Source organism: Chiloscyllium plagiosum, unplaced genomic scaffold (assembly GCF_037043375.1).
Source record: "Chiloscyllium plagiosum isolate Xiang-an unplaced genomic scaffold, Cpla_swu_hap1 HiC_scaffold_8, whole genome shotgun sequence".
Classification (NCBI taxonomy): Eukaryota; Metazoa; Chordata; class Chondrichthyes; order Orectolobiformes; family Hemiscylliidae; genus Chiloscyllium; species Chiloscyllium plagiosum.
Window position 1 is genome coordinate 50,917,203 of NW_028270146.1, and position 25,051 is coordinate 50,942,253.

Here is a 25,051-nt window from a genome sequence, read left to right on the forward strand (position 1 = left end):
CTCTGGCAGCTCATTCCATACACGTACCACCCTCTGCGTGAAAAAGTTGCCCCTTAGGTCTCTTTTATATCTGTCCCATCTCACCCTAAACCTATGCCCTCTAGTTCTGGACTCCCTGACCCCAGGGAAAAGACTTTGTCTATTTATCCTATCCATGCCCCTCATAATTTTGTAAACCTCTATAAGGTCACCCCTCAGCCTCCAATGCTCCAGGGAAAACAGCCCCAGCCTGTTCAGCCTCTCCCTATAGCTCAAATCCTCCAACCCTGGCAATGAGTCATTAAAGATTTTTTTTTTCAGTAGAGTTATATAGATTCACTGGAGTGCCAGTCCATGATCAGATGTTTGCATTCCATCCTTATACACTGCTTTACGCTTTAAAAATATCTAAGTCAAAATCTATGTTGCAAAATGGTGGAGTTTCACTTCTGCTTCCTTGCTTCAGTTTTTGATGATTAGAAAAATAGTCAGCATGTGCCTGCAGATAATGTTGATGCCTAAAAAAAATAGTAGTGATGTCATGTGCTTTTATTTTAATACTGTTTTTGAGAAGCAAGAGGGTGACATTCACTAATGTCTGAACAGCGGAAATGCCATTTTGACATCGAATTGTGATTGTAACTGTATTTTGCTTTAGGAATGTAGTTGCATATTGGAGGTTTCTCTCGGCATCTTTAAAATTACCAATTGCTAAACCAGATCAGCTGTGGCCTTTTAAGAGATAGAATATTCACAAATGTTTGTAGCTTTAATAAACTTGTAGCATTCAGTCTTGACTGCTAGATATGAACTTTACCTCTGAACTCAGACATTTAATGAGTAATTATTAGGAAAAGAACTTCTCACAACTGCCTCTGCGTTATGTTCTTTGAGCCTTCAGTAAAGATTTACTGTCACTAGCTTTTAATGTCTGTTTGCTGTCATTGTCTTTTAGACTTGACTTACTATTTATATGACTACAGTTTTCTATTTGTTAGCCTATGTGATGTATATCACAAAGAGTCATGTTCATATTCAGTCAGATATTTGAATGTTTATTGTCAACAACTAACTACATACACTAATATAACATATCAGATGTACTTGTGCACTCTAGATGTCATGATTACTTACATTACTACTATAGGCTGAATCTCATGTTTTTTTGGCTAAATCTGAATTGCATTGAGTTTTTTGAGTGATTTCTCACCCAAAGACCTCTCACTCCGAGATTTCTCACTGTATCTCACCAAATTCATCTAATTAATTACCACCATGCCCATGGCCTCTGTCACGTCTGATTTTAGCCCCATATTATCATGTACTTTTCTCACAACAACTCACCACTTGGCCGATATTGCTGAAAGACCAGTGTTCCTTGGATACACACCATCTTTAAAAGGTTGCTTTGTACCCGGAGAAGCACGAGCATTCCAAGGCTGCAGACAGAATATGGCAGAGAAGGGGCAGATGGTACCACAATTCTCAGGCAGTGGCCTGGAGGTCTTGGAAGAATCACAGAATTCCTAAAATGCACAAAGAGGCCATCGAGTCTGCACCTCCCCACTGAACAGTATCCTACCCAGAGATACCCCACCCCAGTAACCCTGCATGGGCTTTTTAAACCATGTGTAACTCAGCTAACCTGCACACCCCTGGATACTATGGGGCATTTTTTTTTTAATATGGCCAATTCACCTGACCTGCTGTGGGAGGAAACTAGAGCACCTGGAGGAAACCCAACAGACACAGGGTGAACGTGAAAACTCAACACAGTCAGTCACCAAGACTGGAATCAAATCCGGGTCCCTGCTAACTACACTGCCACCCCTGGATGAGATGATACTGAGGAAAAGAGTCTTTATCTCAGAGGACACCACACAACCAGACCTGGCAGAAGAATGGCCAGCAGTACCACCGGAAGATCAATGGTCTTCTCTGTTCTGCTAGAGTTAGTACCGCACACTTGGCTCTGCCAGCTCACATTCAATCTCTGCTATTGCACCTGTCTCCTATGTATGCATGCTGTACATTGCCTGGGCTTGTGACCAATGTTCTACCCTATTAAAAACTCAATGGTCAGTATTTGCTGCAGGCCAGTCCTTCACTGGTTGAGTCACTTATCCCACCCAGTCAGAGTGTGCTCGCTGCCATTTTCTTCCACACTGTGCACTTTTGATTTCCAGCATGGTGGAAGGTGTCAGTGAGTCCGTGTCTTCCAGCCTCAGCCTGAACATATTAGTTAGCCTCCAAATGTCCACATTCCCTTCTTAGTAGCCCCTTCCTTCCATTCCTGAAGAAGGGCTTATGCCCGAAACGTCGATTCTCCTGTTCCCTGGATGCTGCCTGACCTGCTGCGCTTTTCCAGCAACACATTTCCAGCTCCTTCCATTAACCCTACAGGCTTCACAGCTCATGTTCCCCCCCAACTTGTCTATATACCAGCCTACACCAGCCTACCTTTCCATCCATGCCGTGGTATATGAGGTGACTATGCCTGGTAAGGTCATTCTGATTCCTGCCCTTGAAGCCAGGCTGCTCCTGCCATGGATTGCCCCATCCCCCTGACATTATGCCTTTCCCAGTCATGTTTTACCATATCCCACTTATTGCAAATCCTGCTGCTCCCTCCATCCTTCACAATTGTACTCCACACTCCCCCAAACACGAAGGTCCCAGTGGCTGGACAGGAACTTAATGAGGCTCAGTCCCATGCACTTGCATCCCTCCTCACCCTACTTTCTGTGGATGAACCCAACAGACTGACCACAGTCCACATCATCGACTAATATAAGTGGACAGCCCTGCGCAAAACACACACAAACCTCTGACTGTTGCCTGTACATCTTCTCGACAGCATTAACTCTTACACAAGACTGGTCGCTTGGATTTAAAGGATGACCATACCCCGCTCCCTGGATCCTGACCTACAAAGATCTCACTGGATGCCTGACGATGGCCAATGCCCTTGACTTACTGAGCTAGGACCTCCTGACTGACAAGTACATCCATAGACTTCATTGACAACATTCCTCTTAGAGTTGGATGTCTAGCTGCTTACATTCTGCACACGCAACGCATTTGCCACATCAGCTGGTAGCACTGCAGCAAGTGTGCGATTGATGTAGCACTGTGCTGTTCTACATAATTTACACCTCGTGGACTGAGGGCTCCTTAGCAGCAAGGCAAGCTAAGTGATTTTGTGACTGCACTAATTGATACGGCAAGGTAAAGGCAGGGACACTGTGAGCAAGCCGGTCAGTGCTAAATGTACAAGTCCTAAAATAGCAAGCAAGCAACTGCAAAATGCTGCCTGATCCAGTCTGCAAGCTGGATGCCTGTACGTAAAACATCCCTGCAGCAATCTTTCAATGTTAGTTGCCTTTGCAGCCTGCCTTTCCAGAGCACACTACCAGTACATCAAGAGGAGTCGGGTATCTTGAGAGATTGGCAGATGCCAAATGCCATTGTCTATGGAGATTGATCTGTTGACCATGTCCAGAGCTGCAGTTTGATCATAGGCAACATAAACGTTACTTGGAGCAAGTGGCAAATGGAATTCCCCTGGAAAACACTGTGGTTTTGTTGCCAGGTTTTCCTGACACCGACATGTGAATAGCATTTGGTGAGATGGCAGACTGAATGTTAATGAGGTGAGTTGGGCTGTTGACAAAGCATTTTACAAGCAATAATCAGTGTCAATTGGCATCTCACTGCTGTGTCGCCACAAGAATCTTGTCATGCTGCTTGGACAGAGCTGAAAAAATGGTGTGGGTTGCTCTCTATGTCAAAATGGGCCTTGTCACATTCTGCCACACATTGCTCAGATCCATATCAGATCCTGTTCTATATTACTCACACAGCTGAGGAGCTGGCTGGATGTTTGCTGAGTACTAACAGACTGGCTGACAGGTAAGTGTAAGATGGAGATCTCATACTACAGTATTGCACACAGTGATATCATCTAGCTATCTTTGAAGGTGTAGTGCATTTCTGAGATCTGTGCAATTAAACAAATGTAACCTTACGTGGATAGATGTCTAATTTTGTTTGATGCGGTTTTGCAATTTATTAAAACTATATTAAATGCACAATGTAAATGCCAATTATTGAACTCTGCATTTAAATTTAAAAAAAATTGCATTCATGTATCACCTTTAATTCAGAAAAATGCCCCACTTTACACAATTGTAATCAAACATCATCACAGTAGATCTTAGAAACAGTGACTGACAATTTAGTTAAAGTGATGAGTTGAAGGAGGATCTAAAAGGTAGATAGGGAATTGAAGATTGTAGAAGTTGTGAAAGGAATACCTAGAACTTAGGGTACAGGCACTAAAGGCACAACTGCCAATCTGATTCACTTGGGAATATGCTGGGGTAGCAATGACAACTAGATAGTGCAGTGACCAGTAAGTGCGAGGGTCAAGACACAGATGGACAACTTTCAGACATTTATTTACAGATGAAAGTTGGAGTTAGAAAAATATAGAGAGCTTGCGGCTGTGCATGATTTCTGTATACAAAGAACAACTGTTCCAGTTAAGGTGAGCTGCAATAGCAGTATTTATGTAGGAACAAAGAAATAAGCATGAGCATGGCTACAGCTGTACAAATGGCAGGAGAATAACTTCGAAGTGTTGAGACCTCCACTGCAGAAATAGAACAAAGTCAGGCACTAGCAAACATAGACAGCAACAATTATGGTAGATGACTGGAAGAACAATCAGAACACTTAACCCCTTCACCTCTGCTTTGATCTCTAATTGTGGTACTGTATTCCATAATCTCTCTTTCCACCAAGAAGATACTCCTTAAAAATCTATCTTTGACCAAATGTTTAGTCACATGCCTGCATGTCACATTCAGTGTCTCAGTCTCAAATTTTGTGAACTGCCGTGGGACATTTTACTATATTAAAGCCACTATATGAATGGAAGGTATTGTTGGAATTTACATTTTAGTCATGAAAAGTGCAACCAAGGCCTTTTAGATGTTTGTTTTTAAGGGTGAGCTGATAACAAACAGAAAAAGTACTAATAAAATTGTATGGTGGCATAGCACATCGAATAATCAAGCAATCATGTCAGAGTTTGCAAGTTTACCCTTGTGGTTCCCATATGGCAGATGTGTCTTTTTTCCTATATTTTGTAGGCACAGGGGAAGCATAAAGACACTGTAGCCAGCTATATTCTGACTGACAGTTAAAAACAGTTATTAAGTAGCAGCAGAAATCAAAGTGTGCATTTGTTCCCATAAGGGGAAGAAACTATAGCACAGATGTAAACAAGCATATGAATGAATTTAATTTTACACAGGTTTTCAGCATAGGACACTGTAATCAAGGTTAAAGAATTGACATTAATAACAAGGATCCTTTTTTTTATGAGCAACATATGGTACAATAAAGTCTGTCGCTTTATACCACTAAGCTTCCAATTGCTGTTGTTCATTTTATTAGCAGAAGAGAGGCAATTGATTTAAGGTAAAACATTCAGTGGTGCAAGATAGCAGCTGCTTCTAAGGAACCGTCATTATCATTTTCTAAACATTGCAGATGAGATTTTCAAGTACGAAAGCAATGCATTGTCATGAGAAAGAATATTCAAGTTTCACAGAGTTTAACTCCAAACAATATTGACATGTTGAATATGAAATTCATTACCAACTGCGATCAAAGTGGGCATAATTTATCAATTCATTCATTTGCTTTCAGTACAATATTTCATAGAAGTGGGAATATGCTGAACCATGTGAGATATTACTGGCTGGAAATTCTTTTCCTCCATTATTTTTATGCATTACCAAGTTTATCTTTATCACATGAAATTTCTTGTATGCTATTTAGCTTGCTACTGTAAAACAGGATAGTTTTGTTCTTAGCAACAACTTTACATTTTGAAGTTCAAGAATGAGCAGGAGAAGTTTTAATTTTAACTTAGCTCTACAGCAGTCATCACCTTTTGTGCAGTAACATCTTATAAAATCATTACATTTTATGGACTAAGGTTTATTAGGCACTGAAAGAACAATATCTACAGTAAGACGTAGTTGTTATTTATGTAAGTAATTATTACGACGGAGAGTATCCTGTTTTACAGTATTTTTTCCCCTTGACATAGAACATGCAGCATTGATTTATACCAGGCAGAGTCATCTTTCTACAATATGCACTATAATTGGACTTAAATCAATGCATTTTTCTCAACTTGCTCTAATAGTCTCCTGGATGATCTTGCTAGAAGCAACTCCTTCTCATGGACCAGGCTATCGAGGAGCTCCTTCTGTCTATAGTTGTCATACACTTTCAGGAACGCCAGAATGGTAATTGCCATCCAAGCAGCCCATCCAGCCCATAAGCCAAACTGCAGATGAAATTCCCAAATATTAGACAAAGAGAAAAATGACTAACTTATACATGCCGTCCTTTTCACTTTTGAACGTAACCTGCACAAAGTCTATTTAACAGTAACTTAAATTCTGCAATTCAGAAAGGATCTGGTTAATGTGACAGCAAGGGAGAATTTGACTGGTACTATCCTAACTTAATTCAAAAAGTCATTTTGAGAAAACTAAAGATCTTTGGATGCTGGAAATCTGAAATAAAAACAGAAAGCACTGGAGCAACTCAGCAGGTCTGGTAACATCGGTGGAGGGAAAGCAGAACTCAAAACATTAACTCTGCTTTCTCTCCACAGGTCTGCCAGATCTGTTGAGGTCTGTCAGCAATTTCTGTTTTTGCATCATTTTGAGTAAACAGATTGTATTCACACAATAGAAACATTTTTGCAGATTATCAAAATCTTTTTTAATTCATGTATAAATGCATTTTTTTATAAATATACATTTCTGACATCATATAAATAATCTGACTGCTAACGCAATGGACAATGCCTCAATTGTTGATTTGTAAATCAGATGGGTCTGACTGCACCTCTTAGGAGTTGTTATTTTTGTCAAGAAACTTTGTTCAGAAATGTCTAATTCTGACTTTGGGCGTTGGCATAAAACAACGCAATAGCTGAAAACTGAATGCAGTATTTATTAGATGATCTGATCTGACCTATTTGATACAATCACAAAGTCAAAATTAAACCCAGCCGACATAAATTTAACTTTAATGATTTAGTCTGATAAGAAATCCTTTGAAGCTGTTCCTGCAGTGTTATTTCACCTCAGGGGCAGCACAGAAAGCAGGAAATTTGCTGCACTTCTGAGGGAAAATCCCTGGCTAAGCTATTTGAGAAATTTCCAAACCATACAGTTTTTAAAAATGTGGTTGTGGGCTCACACTAACAGATTTCAATATATTCCATAACTGGATTCAATAATATCAAGATACTCACAAAACTGTATGTTTTTTTTGTGAATGGTTGAGTTCTCAAGATATTTGACTTGAATGTTCCTGTCCCTGAGAGGTGGGAGTAGAGGCACGGAAGCTTATGGAACAGGGACACACGTTGGAATGGTTCCCCATTGCAATCCAGCCAATCAGAAAGTTTCCCATGGAGGTGTGCAGCCAATTTGCATGAAGAGCCTCTTCCAGGCCACTTTACATGTCCACCTATCATTTAGCTAAGGTTGTGGGCATTGGACAGTGGGACTGGACGTACAATGCTCCAGTCCCAATGATCCCCACAGAGGTTTTTTTTTCTCCTAACCATAAAGTCTCCTGTCCTAGTCTCTTAAGTTTTTAATGTTGCATACCAATTTGAGGGGACCTCCATTTCAATTGGGCCAGCAGCATCAGAAGCTTGCCTATTTGGTCCAAAGATGTGCAAGTTAAGTGGATTGGTCATGGTAAAATTGCCCTGTAATGCCCAGCGATATGCAGTCTAGGTGGATTGGCCATGGTAAATGTGGGGTTACAGGGAACGGATGGGGTTCTGGGATTCTCTTAGTGGTCGAGGCAGATTCGATGGGCCAAAAGGCCTTTTCCATGTAGGGATTCTATGTTTCTACTGTCTTTTGCAATGGGCTTGCAGGTAACTAAATGTAAGGTTCCTACAATAAAATCTTCACATAGGTTCCACTGTCAGCAAGTGTGGGTTCAGGACCTGCCTCTGATATTAAGGCTTCTACAAAAACAAATTGTCCGGACAGTTTGCAATTGACATATGTTATAATCTCTCCTCCTTCATTACTTATTTCCCCTCACTGGTAAGAATGGAAGAATGTATATAAAGCAATGCTTGAACTCGATATAAGCGTTTGAGACTTATGAAGAGGTAGGCAACATATGACCTTGACTCAGATCATCTGTAATGTCTTTCCTTGTAAAAGGAAAGTTGAACCTAAGCATCTGTCTGGTTTTACTGCATTACCCACTTTGAACATAAAATCTAAATGATGGTAGTTTAGTAGCAATAGCTCATATTATTATCAGCCACCTGGCTATTGAGTTAAATAGTTGCTCACTATGAATTAGCCATTAGTTAAGAAACAGGCAATGGCTGGTACACTACTTTCTAGCCCAAGTCCTTCTGTCCATCCAGCTGTCTAATACGTCACTGATTTGATAATCTTTAGTCTGCTTTTAAATTCTAAATCAATTTAATTTTCATCAACAGAAAGACCGTGACTTTAAAATGAGCAGGTTTTTCCTTAATTAAAAAGTGACTGACCATCTGTATAAACTGCAATTTATTATATTTAAATAGGAAATGGTTGTCATTGTCATGAGTTCTTCCATGGAAAAGCAAGCCAACTAATGACAAGAGGACTTTACCCTCAGTTGCCAACCTACTTTTTAGATGGCCTTCTTTACAAATAAAGTTTGGTGTTTTGTGGACCACATTGACGATCACAGTATGTTAATTTAATATTTTTGATAAAGAACCCCACTGTGGCAGATGGTAAAATTTGAATTCAATAAAAATCTGGTTTAATGGCAACCATGTAACCACAGTCAATTGCTGTAAGGACCCATCTGGTTCACTAATGTACTTTAGAAAAGGAAAATCAGCCTTACCCGGTCTGACCTACATTTGACTCCAGACCCACAGCAACGTGGCTGACACTTAACTGCCCTCTGCACAATTAGGAATGGGCAATAAACACTGACTTAGCCAGCAATGTCCACATTTCTAAAAAAAAAGTCACTTCACAGAATGCCTACAGTGTGGAAGCAGGCCATTTGGTCCATCAAGTCCACACTGCCCATCCAAAGAACATCCCACCTCCCCACCTATCCTGTCCCTGTATTTCCCATGGCTAATCCATCAACCCTGCAAACTATGGGTAATTTAGCAGGCAAATCTACCTGTCCTGCACATCTTTGGACTGTCGGAGGAAACCAGAGCAACCCATGCAGACATGGGGAGAATGTGCAAACTCCACACAGACAGTCACGCGAGGCTGAAATCAAACCTGCTGTGAGGCAGCAGTGCTAACCATTGAGCCTCCACGCTGCCCCTAATACTTTCCCGAACAAAGTACTGAAGTTTTTGACAAAATAAGAATCTTAACCTTTGGGCATTGCAAACCAAAAGCAAATGCAGTTTGTTCTGCTCTAACGTGTGTTTCGTTAAATGTGAATTTGCTATAATTGACAAATTGGGGACACTGTTTCTACAGTGCGAACTTTTAAAGTCTGTTTATAATACAATTCTGGCCCCATTAGTTTAAGTGGTGCTGCTATTACATTATTTTCTTATTACACGGGGTTGCACGAGAATGGAACTAACGCATTATAGCAGAACCAACTGTGTTGGTTTGTGAACCAAAGTGGTACACAATTGTGAATTTGTGTGGGTTAGGATAAATGCAGAAGTGAAGTGGAATACTAAGATGGATTCAAATAAAGGTTATGGAGTTGGAAGCTGACCTTTCGACTCAAATTAGATGTGAAGCTTGAGAATGGTATGACTTAAAGTGAAACAACGGCTGGGGAGAGGGATGCATGGTTAACTGGCACTAGTGCAGCAAAAGCTATGGGTGTTAACAATATTATGGCTATAATACAAAACACTTATGTATCACAACAGGCTGCAGCCTGGACAAGGCTATTCCAGTTCAGGAATACCATTCTTTCTATATCTAACCTGTCTAGTCCTGTTAGCATGTTATAGGTTTTTATGAAAGTCATCCTTGTTCCTGTACTCGAGTCCTCTCACTGTGAAGACCAACATAAGTTTGCCTTCTTTACTCTCTGTTGCACCTGCACACTTACTTTCAGTGACTGATGGATGAGGACACCCAGGTCTCATTGACCACTCCCCTCTCTCAATTTTCAGCTGTTCAAATAATAATCTGCCTCCCTATTTTTGAATAATTTATTTTACTATTTTTAATCCCTTAGGATAGTGTCCTTGGCCAAAACACCTCCAGCTGTATTATCAATGACCATCCCTCAATAATGTTATCAGCAGTGGGGATGTTTGCTCAATATTCATTAATATTTCTCACTTCTAAATGCAGCACAACCTAGAGACATCCAGATTTGAGCTGAAAAGTAACATTTGTACAACACAAGATCATGTCCAACAAGACAGACTCTAACCATCTTTCCTTGATCTTCAATGGCATTAATATAATCAAATTCCAACCGTTTTAGGAGTTATCATTGACTTGAAATCTAATTTCTTTTGTTTATACATAGGATGTGGGCATTGCTGGCAAGGCAACATGGCATTATTAGGTGTTCAATCTTAATTATCCTCAATGACTTGCTGAGTTTTTCGTGATTAAGGTTCAATCACATTGTTGTGGATCTAGAGTCACACGTAGACCAGGCCAGGAAAGGATGACGATAGTTTCACTATCACCATTACTTAGACAAGCTTTAAATTCCAGATTTTACTCATGGAACTTAAATTCCGCCAGCTGCTATAGTGAGATTTGAACCTGGGTCTTATGGGAGTCTCAGTAACAGGAGCTGTGCCAAGGTTTGTGGCAGAAGAAGTCAATGTTATGAGAATCTCGTGACATCTTCTATGTTTTTCACAATGGGGCATAAAGGGGCAGGGTGGGCATTATTTAGGTGCACTGCCAGGGTTTGGGGAACAGGCAGGATGGTGTAGGTGTGGTTAGTCTTCACATGGGAAGGAGAGGGGATAGATTGGTGAAGAAGTGAGATGTAAAGAGGGGGTGAACCTGGTGGCCTTGCAAGGCTTAGAGCTGATGGTGTCCACTGCGAGCTGTGTTCCCTGCCCTCACTTTCCATTCTCTTGAAGCATTAGAAAATGGCAAGGACAAGGACCAGCATAGACACAGTAAACTACAGTTCGATGGACAAAAGCATTGGATTCATTTGCTGGATGCTACAAATACAGGAAGTAGCCACTTGCGAAGCTCAACCACACTTAATTTGCAATCATTTCAATGCCCATTTGCTATGCATGCAGTTTGAAGAAATTGAGGGGTTAGATGCTGGTCAAAGGCAATTTACAACATGCCACTGCTGCTTGCAAATTGAACTTGGGTACCTCAATAATGTTGAAGTTAGCAGTAATGACATTACAAAAGGCCAATATTGACTGAAGGGGAACCATTATTCTTGTAACTTCCAAGTGTCCTGTGTGAGTCACACAATATAATTTGTCACGTGTGTGTACTATGGTCTGTATTAAGTGTAGTAAGTAGTTGAACATTTGATCTGAGTCTGGGGTAGGAAAGATGTTGAACCACTGCAGGCAATCCCTTCTCAATGACACTCAGCCAGCACAGCACCTTCATCAAGTTGTTACACAAATTGAGCTTGGGGTGGGGGAGTCCAGAACTTGAGGGCATAGGCTTAGGGTGAAAGGGGAAAGATATAAAAGAGACCTAAAGAGCAACCTTTTTCACGCAGAGGATGATGCATGCATGGAATGGGCTGCCAGAGGAAGTGGTGTAGGCTGGTATAATTGCAACATTTAAAAGGCATTTGGATGGGTATATGAATAGGAAGGGTTTGGAGGGATGTGGGCCAGGTGCTGGCAGGTGGGACTAGATTGGGTTGGAATATCTGGTCGGCATGGACGGGTTGGACTGAAGGGTCTGTTTCCATGCTGTACATCTCTATGAATGTGGATGGATGAAGAAGTCATGTCCCACATTACGGGGGTGTAGCATGTCTCACTGTCCAGTGTAGCGTGCTCAGTCCTCATTTGCTAGGTATACCAATGATGACTGATCTGAGATTTTAAAAAACTGTCACTTCTTAGCTTCCCATTAAGTCATTTCCACTAAGTGTCCAGGCCCTGCCACTGATGGCATGTTGGTCCCTGAAGATATGGATCTGCTGCTTGGACCTGCCTGGGAGGGCTGGCCCTCCAGTATAGTCCTGACAGAATATGCCACATCATCCCTGTGTGCTGTGCTTTGAATATCTGGAGCAGGGAATGAGTCAATGTATTAGATGCTAAGAAATTGAGGGAATCGGAGTAATCTTTCAAGGAGAAGGACAAGGGGTGGGGGGGCAGGGGTAAGGGAGGGAAGGAAGGATTGTCATTGCTCATGACAGGTCAGCTATATCAGGCACTACAGACAGAACCTCACTTGTCATAGATGAGTGCAACAATCTATTGTGGACTGTAAAATAGTAATTGGTCATGATGCTGAAATCTGGCTTGCATTGTGGGGAAAGGCAGTTTGTATTTGCTTTTGTTTTCTGTAAACAAAGGCTTATGTTTCATTTTGTCCATCTATGTGATGTCCCTGTACTGGACAATGATGAACTGTGAGAAAGTGTGAACTGCAGATACTGGAAATCAGAATCAACAGATGTGGTGCTGGAAAAGGACAGCTGGTAAGGCAGCATCCTAGAGTTGACGATTCGAGCATAAGCTCTTCACCAGCAATGTAAAAGATGAAGAGCATTTGCCTCAAAACGTCGACTCTCCTGCTCCTCAGATGTTACCTGACCAGCTATGCTATTCCAGCACCATACCTTTTGACAATGATGAGCTGTGGGCCTACAGTGAGAAATGGGGTCGGATTAGCACTGACTTAGAGGATGTTCAGATGGGATGTAGTGATAGACAGGTAAAGTATGGCTGAATGGTTAAGCAGTGACTAGATTGTGCGAATGAAGTTGTATGTGTGAGAGTGTGCCAGCTTTTCCAGCTATGTGCCATGCGCAACTTGGCTTATGGCTGTAGTGCCATGAGACTGCCAATGAGGGATAAGTCTGGATTGATAATATGTGTTTGAGGGCATAGCAGCCTTTCAAAAGTGGCACGAGTGCAAGGGTACCTATGTTTGGGAAGATATCTGCTGAATGGTGAGCTGTTGTAGGAATAATACGTGGTCAAGTGGAGCTGGAATCAGACTGGTGGGGTAGGTAGCTAATACATTGAGTTTGGTACGATGCAAAATAAAATCACCAGAAATGGCAGCAAAAAATTTCCAAATAATTTCAAAGCAACTTGGACTTAGCCAATAAAGCATAAGAGTCAGCTGATCATGACTAATGGTGGTAGGAGCATTGGAACACTGCCACCTACAGCTTCTCTTCCAGGTTACATACCATTCGAAGTAGGAAATGCAATCACATTCATTTATTATCACCAAGTCAAAACCCTGGAATGCTCTCCCTAATGTGGCTGTAGCTGTAACTAGATCCCATAATCTGTCATAGTTCAAGAAGGAGGCTCACCAACACCAGTTCAAGGGCAAAGAGGGTTAGATGAAAAATGCTAACATGGTCAATGATAACCACTTCTTTAGATCAAGAATTAACATGAATCTATGGGAAGGGTGCGTATTATATGCAGGGGCTAAAGCCATCTGTTTTAGTTTACTAAATATTTAGTTGGACTAAGTAACAAATAACAGTATGGCAATACAGAAGTGCTAAAGAGGTAGAGAAACCTATACGTGGAACCTGATCCTATGTTTCCAGGAGATATTGCCCAAAAGCAGAATGTAGATACATAACAGGCAAGAGTTCAGGATAGATCCTTGGGAAAACTCTATATGTAAAAAGAACAGAGGTTGCAAAAAAAAAATTGCTTGAAATACTCCAGCTAGAATTGCATGGTAAGAGCATGGTAGGAGGTGGATGATATGGTCGACTGCAATAAGGTTGTGAAGGACAAGGATTGATAGTACACCACAGGCAGTCACCAAAGAAGCCACAATTTATTCTCAGGACTTCTCCTCGCTGTCTGTAACTGAAGTCACCATTTCCCAAAACATGACAGACTTTACTAAGTGCAAATATATTCCAACTGATATTCTACAAACAAAGTATTGTAACAGCCACTCATTGGCCTTCTTGTACACGAGTTTATAAAGCATATGCTGAAGGCACCTCCAAACTTATCATGATACCAACATGAAGTGGACTTCAGGTCAACTTTTCATCTGTCTTTGCTATTCGTAGATTAATCCTATTAGGTCAAATAATTCAAAAGCTTGTAACTAGCATAATATGGCAGTTTGGATTTTAATTCTTGTGTGTGGTGAATAGAGATGGGACTATTCTCAGCCCCACAAAATGTATCCTTTTAAAATGGTTGCCCAAACTTATTATTTTTGATCTGGGGCTACAGTCCGGATTAGAAGCCAGTGCCTCATCTCAGCCAGAGAACTGTTCTACCTATCTGAATGAGCATATTACCTCTCTAAAGGGTATCTTACTTTTCCCAAATGTATCCTGGGATTGGTGCCAAAAGGATACCATGCACCTCTGGGCTAACCAAACAGGTCCACAAGGTTCAGATCCCCTTTTACCTGGTCCAACCTACAGACATCAGGATTCAAACACATATCTCATCAAAATCACACAGGATTGGAGCCAGCTGGCCATTTAAATGGGAATATAGGAAGTGCCATGTGCAGAGATAGAACTTGCCATTTCTGAGCATTCCTGCCATTTTTGGCTATGACAGTAGGACAGAGAGACTTGCCACCCAGGAAAACTTCCTGAGCCAAAAGGAATTAATGCCTTTAATGTCATAAAACCTTCAAAGGTGCTTCACTGAAGCACTATTAAACAAAAGTCAATACTGAGCCAATTCACGGAAAATGTCAGAAGTTAGGGTCTAGGCAGCTGAAGGCATGGTCACTATGCTGAAAATCGAAAGTGCAACTGGCCAGAATTGGAGGAAGACAGATAACCCTAAGGGATGTGGGATGGAATGAGGTAAAATTTATAGAGATTGATGAGGGTTTGGCAGGTTTTGAAAACCAGCACGGACATGGGTGAACAGCTGTGAACCCTTTGTAAGGAATGACAAGGCAAATAAGTCTTAATATCGAATCACAAATTAGCAACTTGCCTCAGTTAAACCACGGAATCAAACTGAAGTACCCCTCAAGGAAATACTACCTACCGTCTGCCGATAAATCTGTTTTTATATTTCTATCATATACCATCCACATAATTTGACTGACAACCCTCAACTCCTCTGTTCTCCTGATGACAGTGTGAATCACACTGCGACTGGAAAGCTGTCATCTCCATTGCAAGTTCAAAAAGCTTTATGCAACAGGTTTGCTTTCCAATTAGGAATGTTGATTAGGTACTGGATTCAATACTAACTTGAAAAACAATCCAGTAAAACAGAGGTTGGCAGGTAATATAGTAGACAGAAGCAGGAGTAGGCACATCAAGCCTCCTCCGCTATTAGATCTGACTATCACTTGAATCAATTCTGAGTGGCTTTACACGGAAACAAAAATAAAACTGTCAGTTCTGAAGAAGAGCCACTGGACTCAAAACATTAATTCTGCTTTTCTCCACAGATACTGTCAGGCAGCAATTTCTGATTTTGCTAAAGAATTTTAAATGCAAGGTTTCAACATATGTCAGGTGGAAAGTTGACTTGTATCCTCCACACCATTCATAACCATTTTGTCATAAATCAAAGACTAACTGGTCATCCTGCCTGATCTTTCCACTGAAGTTCACAGAACCGTAGTTCAAACTTTGTCTGAAGATTTGTTTCCTCGTCTCACTGCCAATTTTAACTTTGTGTTAAATTAAAATTCTTGGCAACATTTTCCAAGTCAATTGAAAATAAAATCTGCCACAGTTAAAACTTGGTGGCTATTTTATGAAGAGCCCATTCTGTGCTTCTGGTATAATCTGACTTTATCCCCAGATCACTGATTAATACTCCAAGTTGAAACTCTGAAACTGCCTCTCTAACATGAGCGTAGCATGTCGACTGTGGTGGTTCAAGAAGCCAGCATACCACAACCTTCTCAAAGGCAACTATTGGTGGGTAATAAATGCTGGCCAATTACCATATCCCATGAATGAATTTAAAAACAAGATGCTATCTAGATCGGGTTACTAAACTAAACTGATTACATCTGCTCATCAGCCATGTGTACCAGGTTCAGTCTGTTAGCTCTCAGTTCATGACGGGTGCACAGAGATGAGCTTTAATGGAATATGTTCCTGTATCTCCATATTATCCTAGAAATGATGTGCACCATCTGTCTACAGAGCAAGTTGTCAATATTCATAGCCTCTGATAAAATGAAGTAAGGTAGATACAAGGGAATGCATTTCAACTGCAGGTGTTAAAGGGTGGTGACTGCAGGGATATTAGTTTGAGGATTTTAAAATTACTGTATCTGGAATTATAATCCTACGACTTAATCTTTTTTGAAACATTTAGAGTCACAGAGATGTATAACATGGAAACAGACACTTTGGTCCAACTTATCCATGCTGACCAGATATTCTAAATAAATCTTGTCCCATTTGCCAGCATTTGGTCCATATCCCTCTTAAACCCTTCCTATTCACATCCCCATCCAGCTGTCATTTAAATGTTGGAATTGTATCAGCCTCCATCACTTCCTCTGGCAGCTCATACCATACATGCACCACCGTCTGCGTGAAAATGTTGCCTCTTAGGTCCCTTTTACATTTTGCCCCTCTCACTTTAAATCTGTGCTCTCGTGTTTTGGTCTCTCCCACTCCGAGGAAAAGACTTTGTCTATTCTATGCCCCTCTTTATAGACCTCTTTAAGGTCACCCCATAGCCTCTGTCACTCCAGGTAAAATAGCCCCAATCTATACAGTCTCTCTCTGTAGTTCAAACCCTCCAACTCCAATCTTTTCTGAACCCTTTCAAGTTTCACAACATCTTTCCTATAGCAGGGAGACATGAGTTGCACACAGTATTCCAAACATGGCCTTACCAGTGTCCTGCACAGCCACAACATGACCTCCCAACTCCTATACTCAATGTTCTGACCAATAAAGGCAAGCATACTAAACGCCTTCTTCACTATCTTATGTATCTGCGACTCAACTTTCAAGGAGCTATGAACCTGCACTCCAAGGTTTCTTTGTTCAGTAACACTCCCCAGGACCTTACCATTAAGTTTATAAGTCTGCCCTGATTTGCCTTTCCAAAATGCAACAGCTCACATTTATCTAAATTAAACTCCATCTGTCACTCATTGGCCCATTGACCCATCTGATTACTTAGTTTAAAGTTTAAACTAATGGTTCAAATTTTCCAATTTATCCATTAGTACTGTTTTAGATTGATGCTGCAGTCTAGAGAAAGTGATGACTGCAGATGCTGGAGATCAGAGTCGAGAGTGTGGTGCTAGAAAAGCACAGCCGGTCAGGCAGCATCCGAGGTGCAGTAGAATCGACGTTTCGGGCATAAGGCCTTCATCAGGAATGAGGCTTGTGGGTCAGGACTGAGAGATAAATGGGAGGGGTGTGGGGCTGGGGGGAGGTAGGTGGGAAATCGATAGGTGGATGAAGGTGAGGGAGAAGGTGATAGGGCAGAGGGGGCAATGATGGATGGGCCCGGAGGGCAGTGCCGAGTTGGAGGCTTGGGACTGGGATAATGTTGGGGAATGGGAAATGAAGAAGCTGTTGAAATTCACATTTATCCCGTGTAGTGTCAGGGTCCCAAGGCGGGATATGAGGCGTTCCTCCTCTAGGCGTCGAGTGGTAATAGTTTGGCAGTGGAGGCCCAGGACCTGCATGGCCTTGGTGGAGTGGGAGGGGGAGTTGAAGTGTTCAGCCACGGGGCGGTGGAGTTGGTGGATGCAGGTGTCTCAGAGATGTTCTCTGAAACTAAAGAAAGTGTACTGTCTCCCCGATGTAGAGGAGACCACACCGGGTGCAAATGATGCAGTAGATAACATTGGTAGAGGTGCAGGTGTCTTTCTGACAGATGTGGAAAGATCCCTTGGGACCCTGGACAGAGGTGAGGGGAGTGGTGTGGGCACAGGTTTTGCACTTCCTGCAATGGCAGGGAAAGGTGCCCGAATGGGTGTCGGCTGATGGGGGGGTGTCGACCTGACAAGGGAATCACAGAAGGAATATCTTTTTGGAACGCTGATAGGGGTGGGGAGGGAAATTCATCTGTGGTGGTAGGGTCCGTTTGGAGGTAGTGGAAGTGGCGGAGGATGATGTGTTGTATGCGGAGGTTGGTGGGGTGAAAGGTGAGGACTAGGGGTTCTGTCCTCCACCTTCATCACATCTGTTCCCAGGATGACCAATTCCACTTCAGAAAGTCCCAGATGGCCTCCTTCTTCCACGATTGCAACTTCCCTTCCCATGTGGTTGACGATGCCCTCCAGCGCATCTCCTCCACTTCACGCACCACCGGCCTTGAACCCCAACCCTCCTAATGCAACAAGGACAGTACCCCCCCTTGTTCTCACCTTCCACCCCACCAACCTCCACATACATCATCCTTCACCACTTCTGCCACCTCCAAACCAATCCCAACACCAGAGACATGTTTCATTCCCCACCCCTATTAGCGTTCCGAAAAGACCATTCCCTCTGCAAATCTCTCAACAGGTCCACGCACCCCACCAGCCCACCCCCCACTCCTGGCACCTTTCCCTGCCACCACAGGAAGTGCAAAACCTGTGCCCACACTACTCCCCTCACCTCCGTCCAATGCCCCAAGGGATCCTTCCACATCCGTCAGAAATTCACCTGCACCTCTACCAATGTTATCTACTGCATCCTGATGAAGGGCTTTTGCCTGAAACGTCGATTTTCACGCTCCTTGGATGCTGCCTGACCTGCTGTGCTTTTCCAGCACCACTCTAATCTAGACTCAGCACCCAGTGTGGTCTCCTCTACATCGGGGCGACAGGACGCTTTCTTTCGGATTGTTTCAGAGAACGTCTTTTGGACACCCGCACCCACCAACCCCACCACCCTGTGGCTCAACACTTCAACTCCCCCCAACTCCGTCAAGGACATGCAGGTTCTGGGCCTCCTCTACCACCAAACCATACCACCCGCTGCCTGGAGGAGGAATGCCTCATATTCTGCCTTGAGACCTTGCAATCACATGAGATAAATGTGGATTTTAGCAGCTTTCTCATTTCCCCTTCGCCAACATTATCCCAGTCCCAAGCTTCCAACCTTGGCACCACCCTCTGGACCTGTCCATCATTCCCCCTCTGACCTATCACCTTCTCCCTCACCTTCATCCACCTATCGCTTTCCCAGCTACCTCCACCCAACCACACCCGTCTCCCATTTATCTCTCAGCCCCAACCCACAAGCCTCATTCCTGATAAAGGGCTTATGCCTGAAATGTCGATTCTCTTGCTCCTCAGATGCTGCCTGACCTGCTGTGCTTTTCCAGCACCACACTCTCGACTCTGATGCTGCAGTCCATAAATTAAACTTTCCAAAGGCTTACCTGGATAATTGCAAACTGGTCGTAGAAGGATGAGTTATCCAAATGGAGTTCCAGATCAATATCTTGCAATTCTTCACAACTGTAGACAAAACAATTAGGAAGTTCAACCAAGGTCATGCACTGTTACATGTTAGAAAGCCTGTTTTGGAAATGCTTTTATTTGTTTTATTTTCATTTGGCAAGAACATTAATGAATTAATTGTTAATAGTAAATAGTGATAATAAATTTCATAATGAACTCATCTATTTTTTTCTACTTACTTTTACTTGCTGGTTGACTCGAGAAAGCACAGAGCATAGGAGAAGAGAATTTCCTAAAATCACATACCTGTTAGGCATCCTTCCATTTTCAGTGATCGCTTCACACCACATATTGAAGCCAACAGTAACCAGAGTACTTGCCACGAAGATAAGGAAGACCACAAATGTGCTGACCAGCAGATTCAGGAATGTTGCAAAGAAAGTGCTGCAACCAGTACGTGGGGTGGACAGAAGGGATTGAAAAGGAAGCACATCAGGAAGACAGCAAAGGCAGTGACATGTCTCATAAACATTCTGTTAAAATGGGAACCTTAGAATGCTGCACTGATGATAGCTCTATTTAAAGTGACAGTAAGACAACTCATGTTAATTAGCTCCATTCTAAAATAAAACACAAATATTTATTCAGTGGGATAATGATTTTTAAATGCAGTTGCACTGGAAGTTAGATTATATTGCAATTTACTATCATATTTAGAAGATTACAAATATGTTGTTGTCTAGCATTAACCTGTAAATGATGGGAAGTCCAAGGACCAAGGCTAGCCATAGCATGCTGGCCTCTCAATCAGAAGGTTGTGGGTTCCAATCCAGACTATGGTTCATCACAGAAATCAAGACTGGCACTCCTAGTGTAGGACTGAATGAGTGCTATAGGGGTGTGGACTCTGGGATGTAGGAGTTAATGTCCTCTTTGATAGATGCAAAATATCCAAATGCGACTATTTTTCGAAGGCCTTTGACAAAGCGCCACACAAGAGGCTGCTAAATATGATAAGACGTCATCGTGGCAAGATACTGGCATGGATAGAGGATTGGCAAAAGGCAGAGAGTTGGATAAAGGAATCTTTTTTCAGGATTGCAGCCAGTGACTAGTGGAATTCCGCAAACTACAACTATTCAGGTTATACGTTAATGATCTGGACAAAGTAACATGAAAGGTGATAGCATTATCATGAGACTATTAACCCAGAAACCCAAGTCATGTTCTGGAGACCATGCCATGGCAGATGATGAAATTTGAATTCAACAAATGTCTATAACTAGGAGTCTAATGTTGATTATGAATCCATTGTCGACTGTCAGGAAGAACCCATCTGGTCCACTCACCTCCTTTAAAGAAGGAAGCTGCTGCCCTTACCTAGTCTGATCTACATGTAATTCCAGACCAACAATGTCACTGACTCTTAACTGCCCTATGGGCAATTCAGGATGGGCAATAAATGATGGCCTGGCTAATGACAGCCACATCCCATGAAGGAATAAACAAAAATTGAGGGCATTGTTGCTAAGTTTGCAGACAATACAAAGTTAGGTGGAGGGACAGGAAGTAGAGAGGCTGCAGAAGGATTTAGGCAAAAGTGAGGACCGCAGATGCTGGAGATTAGAGTCAAGATTAGAGTGGTGATGGAAAGGCACAGCAGGTCAGGCAGCATCTGAGAAGCAGGAAAATCGACGTTTTGGGCAGGAGCCCTTCATCAGGAATGAGAATTGGGGCAGCATGGTGGCACAGTGGTTAGCACTGCTGCCTCACAGCGCCGGATATCCGGGTTCAATTCCCGCCTCAGGCGACTGACTGTGTGGAGTTTGCATGTTCTCCCTGTGTCTGCGTGGGTTTCCTCCGGGTGCTCCGGTTTCCTCCCACAGTCCAAAGATCAGGTGAATTGGCCATGCTAAATTGCCCGTAGTGTTAGGTAAGGGGTAAATGTAGGGGTATGGGTGGTATGGGTGGGTTGCGCTTCGGCGGACTTGTTGGGCCGAAGAGCCTGTTTCCACACTGTAATGTAATCTAATCTATTCTAATAATCTAATCAGATGCTGCCTGACCTGCTGTGCATTTCCTGCAGAAGGATTGAAACTGGCTAGGAGAGAGGGGAAAGAAGTCGCAGATGGAATATAAAGTGGGAAAGTGTGAGGTTATGCTCTTTGGTAGTAAGAATAGAGACAGAAAACTTTCTAAACAGGGGAAGGCTTTGAAAATCTGAAATACAAAGGGAATTAGGAGTCAGATTAACATACAGGTTCAATTGGCAATTAGGAAGAAAATGAAATGTTAGCATTTATTTCAAGAGAGTTGGAAAACAAGAGCAGAGATGTACTGCTGAGGCTGCCTAATGCTATTGTCTGACCACATTTTGAAGATTGTGAGTATTTTTGGGTCCATATCAAAAGAAGGAAGTGCTGGCGTTGGAGGAGGTCCAGAGGAGGTTTCCAAAATTGATCGTTGGGATGAATGGCTTGTGATATGAGGAGTCATTCAGGTCTCTGCGTCTGTACTCAATAAAATTTAGAAGGATGACGGGGTATCTGATTGAAACTTAGAGCATACTGAGAGGTTTGGATAGAGTGGATGTGGAAAAGATGTTTCCACTAGTATGACATACTAAAGCCCAACAGCACAGCCTCAGAGTGAAGGGGGTAAGTCTTTCGAACTGAGATGAGGAGGAATTTCTTCAATCAGAGGGTGATGAATCTGTGGAACTCATTCCCATAGAAAGCTGTTCAGGCCAAATCACTGAGTGTATGTAAGACAGAGATAGATAGGTTCTTGATAGTAAGGGGATCAAGGATTACAAGGAGAGGGAAGGCGAACGGGGCTGAGAAACATATGAGCCGCGGTTGAAAAGTGGAGCAGACTCAATAGGCCAAATGATCTAATTCTGCTCCTACACTTCATGGTCTCATGGTTTCTTGAACATTTCAACATAGCAGTAGATACCTGAGATATTGAATAAGGAGTGCAGTGCAAAGAGTTTAGTGAGTAAGAGACGGTAGATAAAGATCCAGTGGGGAAAGAGTATTGTGGGAATGGGAGTCTATGAGAATTGGAGACAGTGGGAAAGGTTTCAGTGGCTAAGGAATTTAGATGGAATGTGCTACTGTGGGAATGATTTCAGTGGGTAAGCTGTTTGGGTAAGGATTCAATGAATCAGGTACAGTGGCAAGGGGATCAGTGGGAAAGGTTCTTTATGTAATGGATACAGTGGGTAAGAAATACCTTAAGTAATTCATTAAGATGTAAAAATGATTACAGTGGGTATTGTGTTCAGGGATTTTGGAACCCAGCAGCTATGGAATTTTGTGCACATGGAGCTCAGTGCATAAAAATATTTGGGAAAAGAAAATTCAGTACATAAGGGATTCAATGGGCAAGGGTCTGGGTGGCTACAGGGTTCAGAGGGAATGTGGTTCAGTGGCAAGAGTTAATTATGTTCGGGGCACAATAGGGAACAAGTTTGATGGTAAAGGTTATAGGTGCTCTGGCTATCCAGTTAGGTAGATGAAGGGCTCAGTTATTAAGGGTTCATTGGATATGGGATTCAGTGTGTACTTTCACTGGGTAAGGCCAGAAGAAATCGGAGCAGAAGTAGGCCATTCAGCCATTTGAAACTACTCCACCATTAAACATGCAGTGGGTGGTATGCGTATGGAATGAGCTACCAGAGGAAGTCATGGAGGCTAGTACAATTGCAATATTTTAAAGGCATCCGGATGGATATATGAATGGAAGGATTTGGAGGGATATGGGCCGGGTGCTGGCAGATGGGACTAGATTGGGTCAGGATAGTTGGAAAGAAGTGTTTGTTTCAGTGCTGTACATCTCTGACTATGACCGACTATGACCTCATCATCCTCAATGCCATTTTGTAAGGGCTTAGGGTTCAGTCAGCAAGAGATGGAATGGGTACCAGGTTTGATGGATAAATTGGATTTAGGGCTCTATGAAGATTGGATGGGTATGTACTAAGTTTAAAGTTAAGTGGGTTTGCGATTCAGTGAATATGAGGTTCAATAGGAATAGGGTGGAATTGGCATACAGTGGGAATATGGTGGACTTGGGAATATGGTGGAGTTAGGATACAGAGGAAATGGGTTTAAATGGGAATAGGATGGAAATGGGTACAGTGGATATGAGTTTCACTGGGAAGAGGGTGGAATTAGGGCACATAGGTTCTGGGTTTGATGGGAAAGAGGGTGGAATTGGGGTTCATAGGATTTGGGTTTCAGTAACTATGATGTTCCGTGGAAATCCCCCGCCCATAGCGCGACTTACTCATCATGTCCTTTGCAAAGGTAGAAGAGCAGCCTCCAAGCCTGGATTGCCGACAGGAGAAGGCTGAAAAGTCCGATGAAGGTGGTGAACTGACAGGCGGATTCCGGGCCCCATTCCTCGACCATGAAGCGCTGCTTCTCCACAGTGATGTTCTCATTCTGCCACATCCCGCAGGTGAAGAGCAGGCATTTCCCCTGGAAATCACTGCTGTTCTCAGACAGCGGCACCACGGCGATGAAGCCAAAGAGAAACGCCAGAAAATACAGGATGCACTGAGCGAATAAAAAATTATTCATCCCCATTTCTTACACTGAAGCAGGATCCAGAGCTCCTGGTTCACGCCTGCGCCGATCGATCCGCTGACGTCCAGTCGTTTTAAGGCTCAGGAGGTAGGGGGTGTTGGGGGGGGAAGGAGGGTGGTGGGATCCTGAAGATATCATCCTTTAACCCGAGTGGTCCAGACTTCGCTCTGTCCTCACTCAACTACCACTTCCCATTTCCCCCAATATTAACTTGTAACTTCCGACTTCCTTCAATGTGAACAATAATATGACTTAAATCAGCTCTGCATTTATTGGTGCTTCAGTCCCAAATCCTCATTCTGGAGTCATAATGGTTTGGTATTAGATTGTTTAATCCTGTGAGCTTGGAAATAGGTTGATGCAGGTGGATGTTTTTTTTGTTATCTATTAGCTTGCAGAATATACCCAATGTTGTTTACAAAAGCAAAGCACACTAAACTATAAAAATACTCCAAAAAAATCTTAGTCACACGTGAACCATTTTACTTGGAGTTGCCAAAAATCAGACTCGAATAGATGATCAGCCTGTTCCACCTAAACGTCTAGTGGTTGATCAGATGACTTCGTGTTCCCTGAGCTAGCTAATTTTGCTGTTAAGTAAGAGTTTTATACATATATACACACGCATTTTCCTGAAAAAGACGCTATGCATTTATAATTTTGACAGTATCCAGTCTCCAGCAAATAATCAGTTTGACAACTGGCAAACATCACAAATGTGTCATTTTCTATATTGGTTTGATCAATGAATCCATTAAGACTTGCTTGTCTCTCCTTGAAAAGAGGATTTACTGCTTAATGAATTCTCTCCTCAGCTTAGCTTGTGTTCACCACTCTATGTTATCCATAAGATCATAAGATATAGGCACAGGA

At 42.5% G+C, this 25,051-nt stretch overlaps 1 protein-coding gene across 1 annotated transcript; it reads right to left on the reverse strand.

Annotated features, from left to right (window-relative positions):
• Positions 1-4,138: 4,138 nt before the first annotated feature.
• Positions 4,139-24,200, reverse strand: tmem179ab (transmembrane protein 179a, genome duplicate B). The gene is made up of 4 exons (XM_043697553.2): positions 23,877-24,200; positions 19,890-20,027; positions 19,562-19,640; positions 4,139-6,346 (listed from the first exon to the last, which is right to left on the reverse strand). The coding sequence occupies exons 1-4, from the start codon at positions 24,176-24,178 to the stop codon at positions 6,167-6,169; spliced, it is 699 nt and encodes a 232-aa protein (XP_043553488.1). The 5' UTR covers positions 24,179-24,200; the 3' UTR covers positions 4,139-6,166.
• Between the last annotated feature and the right edge of the window lie 851 nt (positions 24,201-25,051).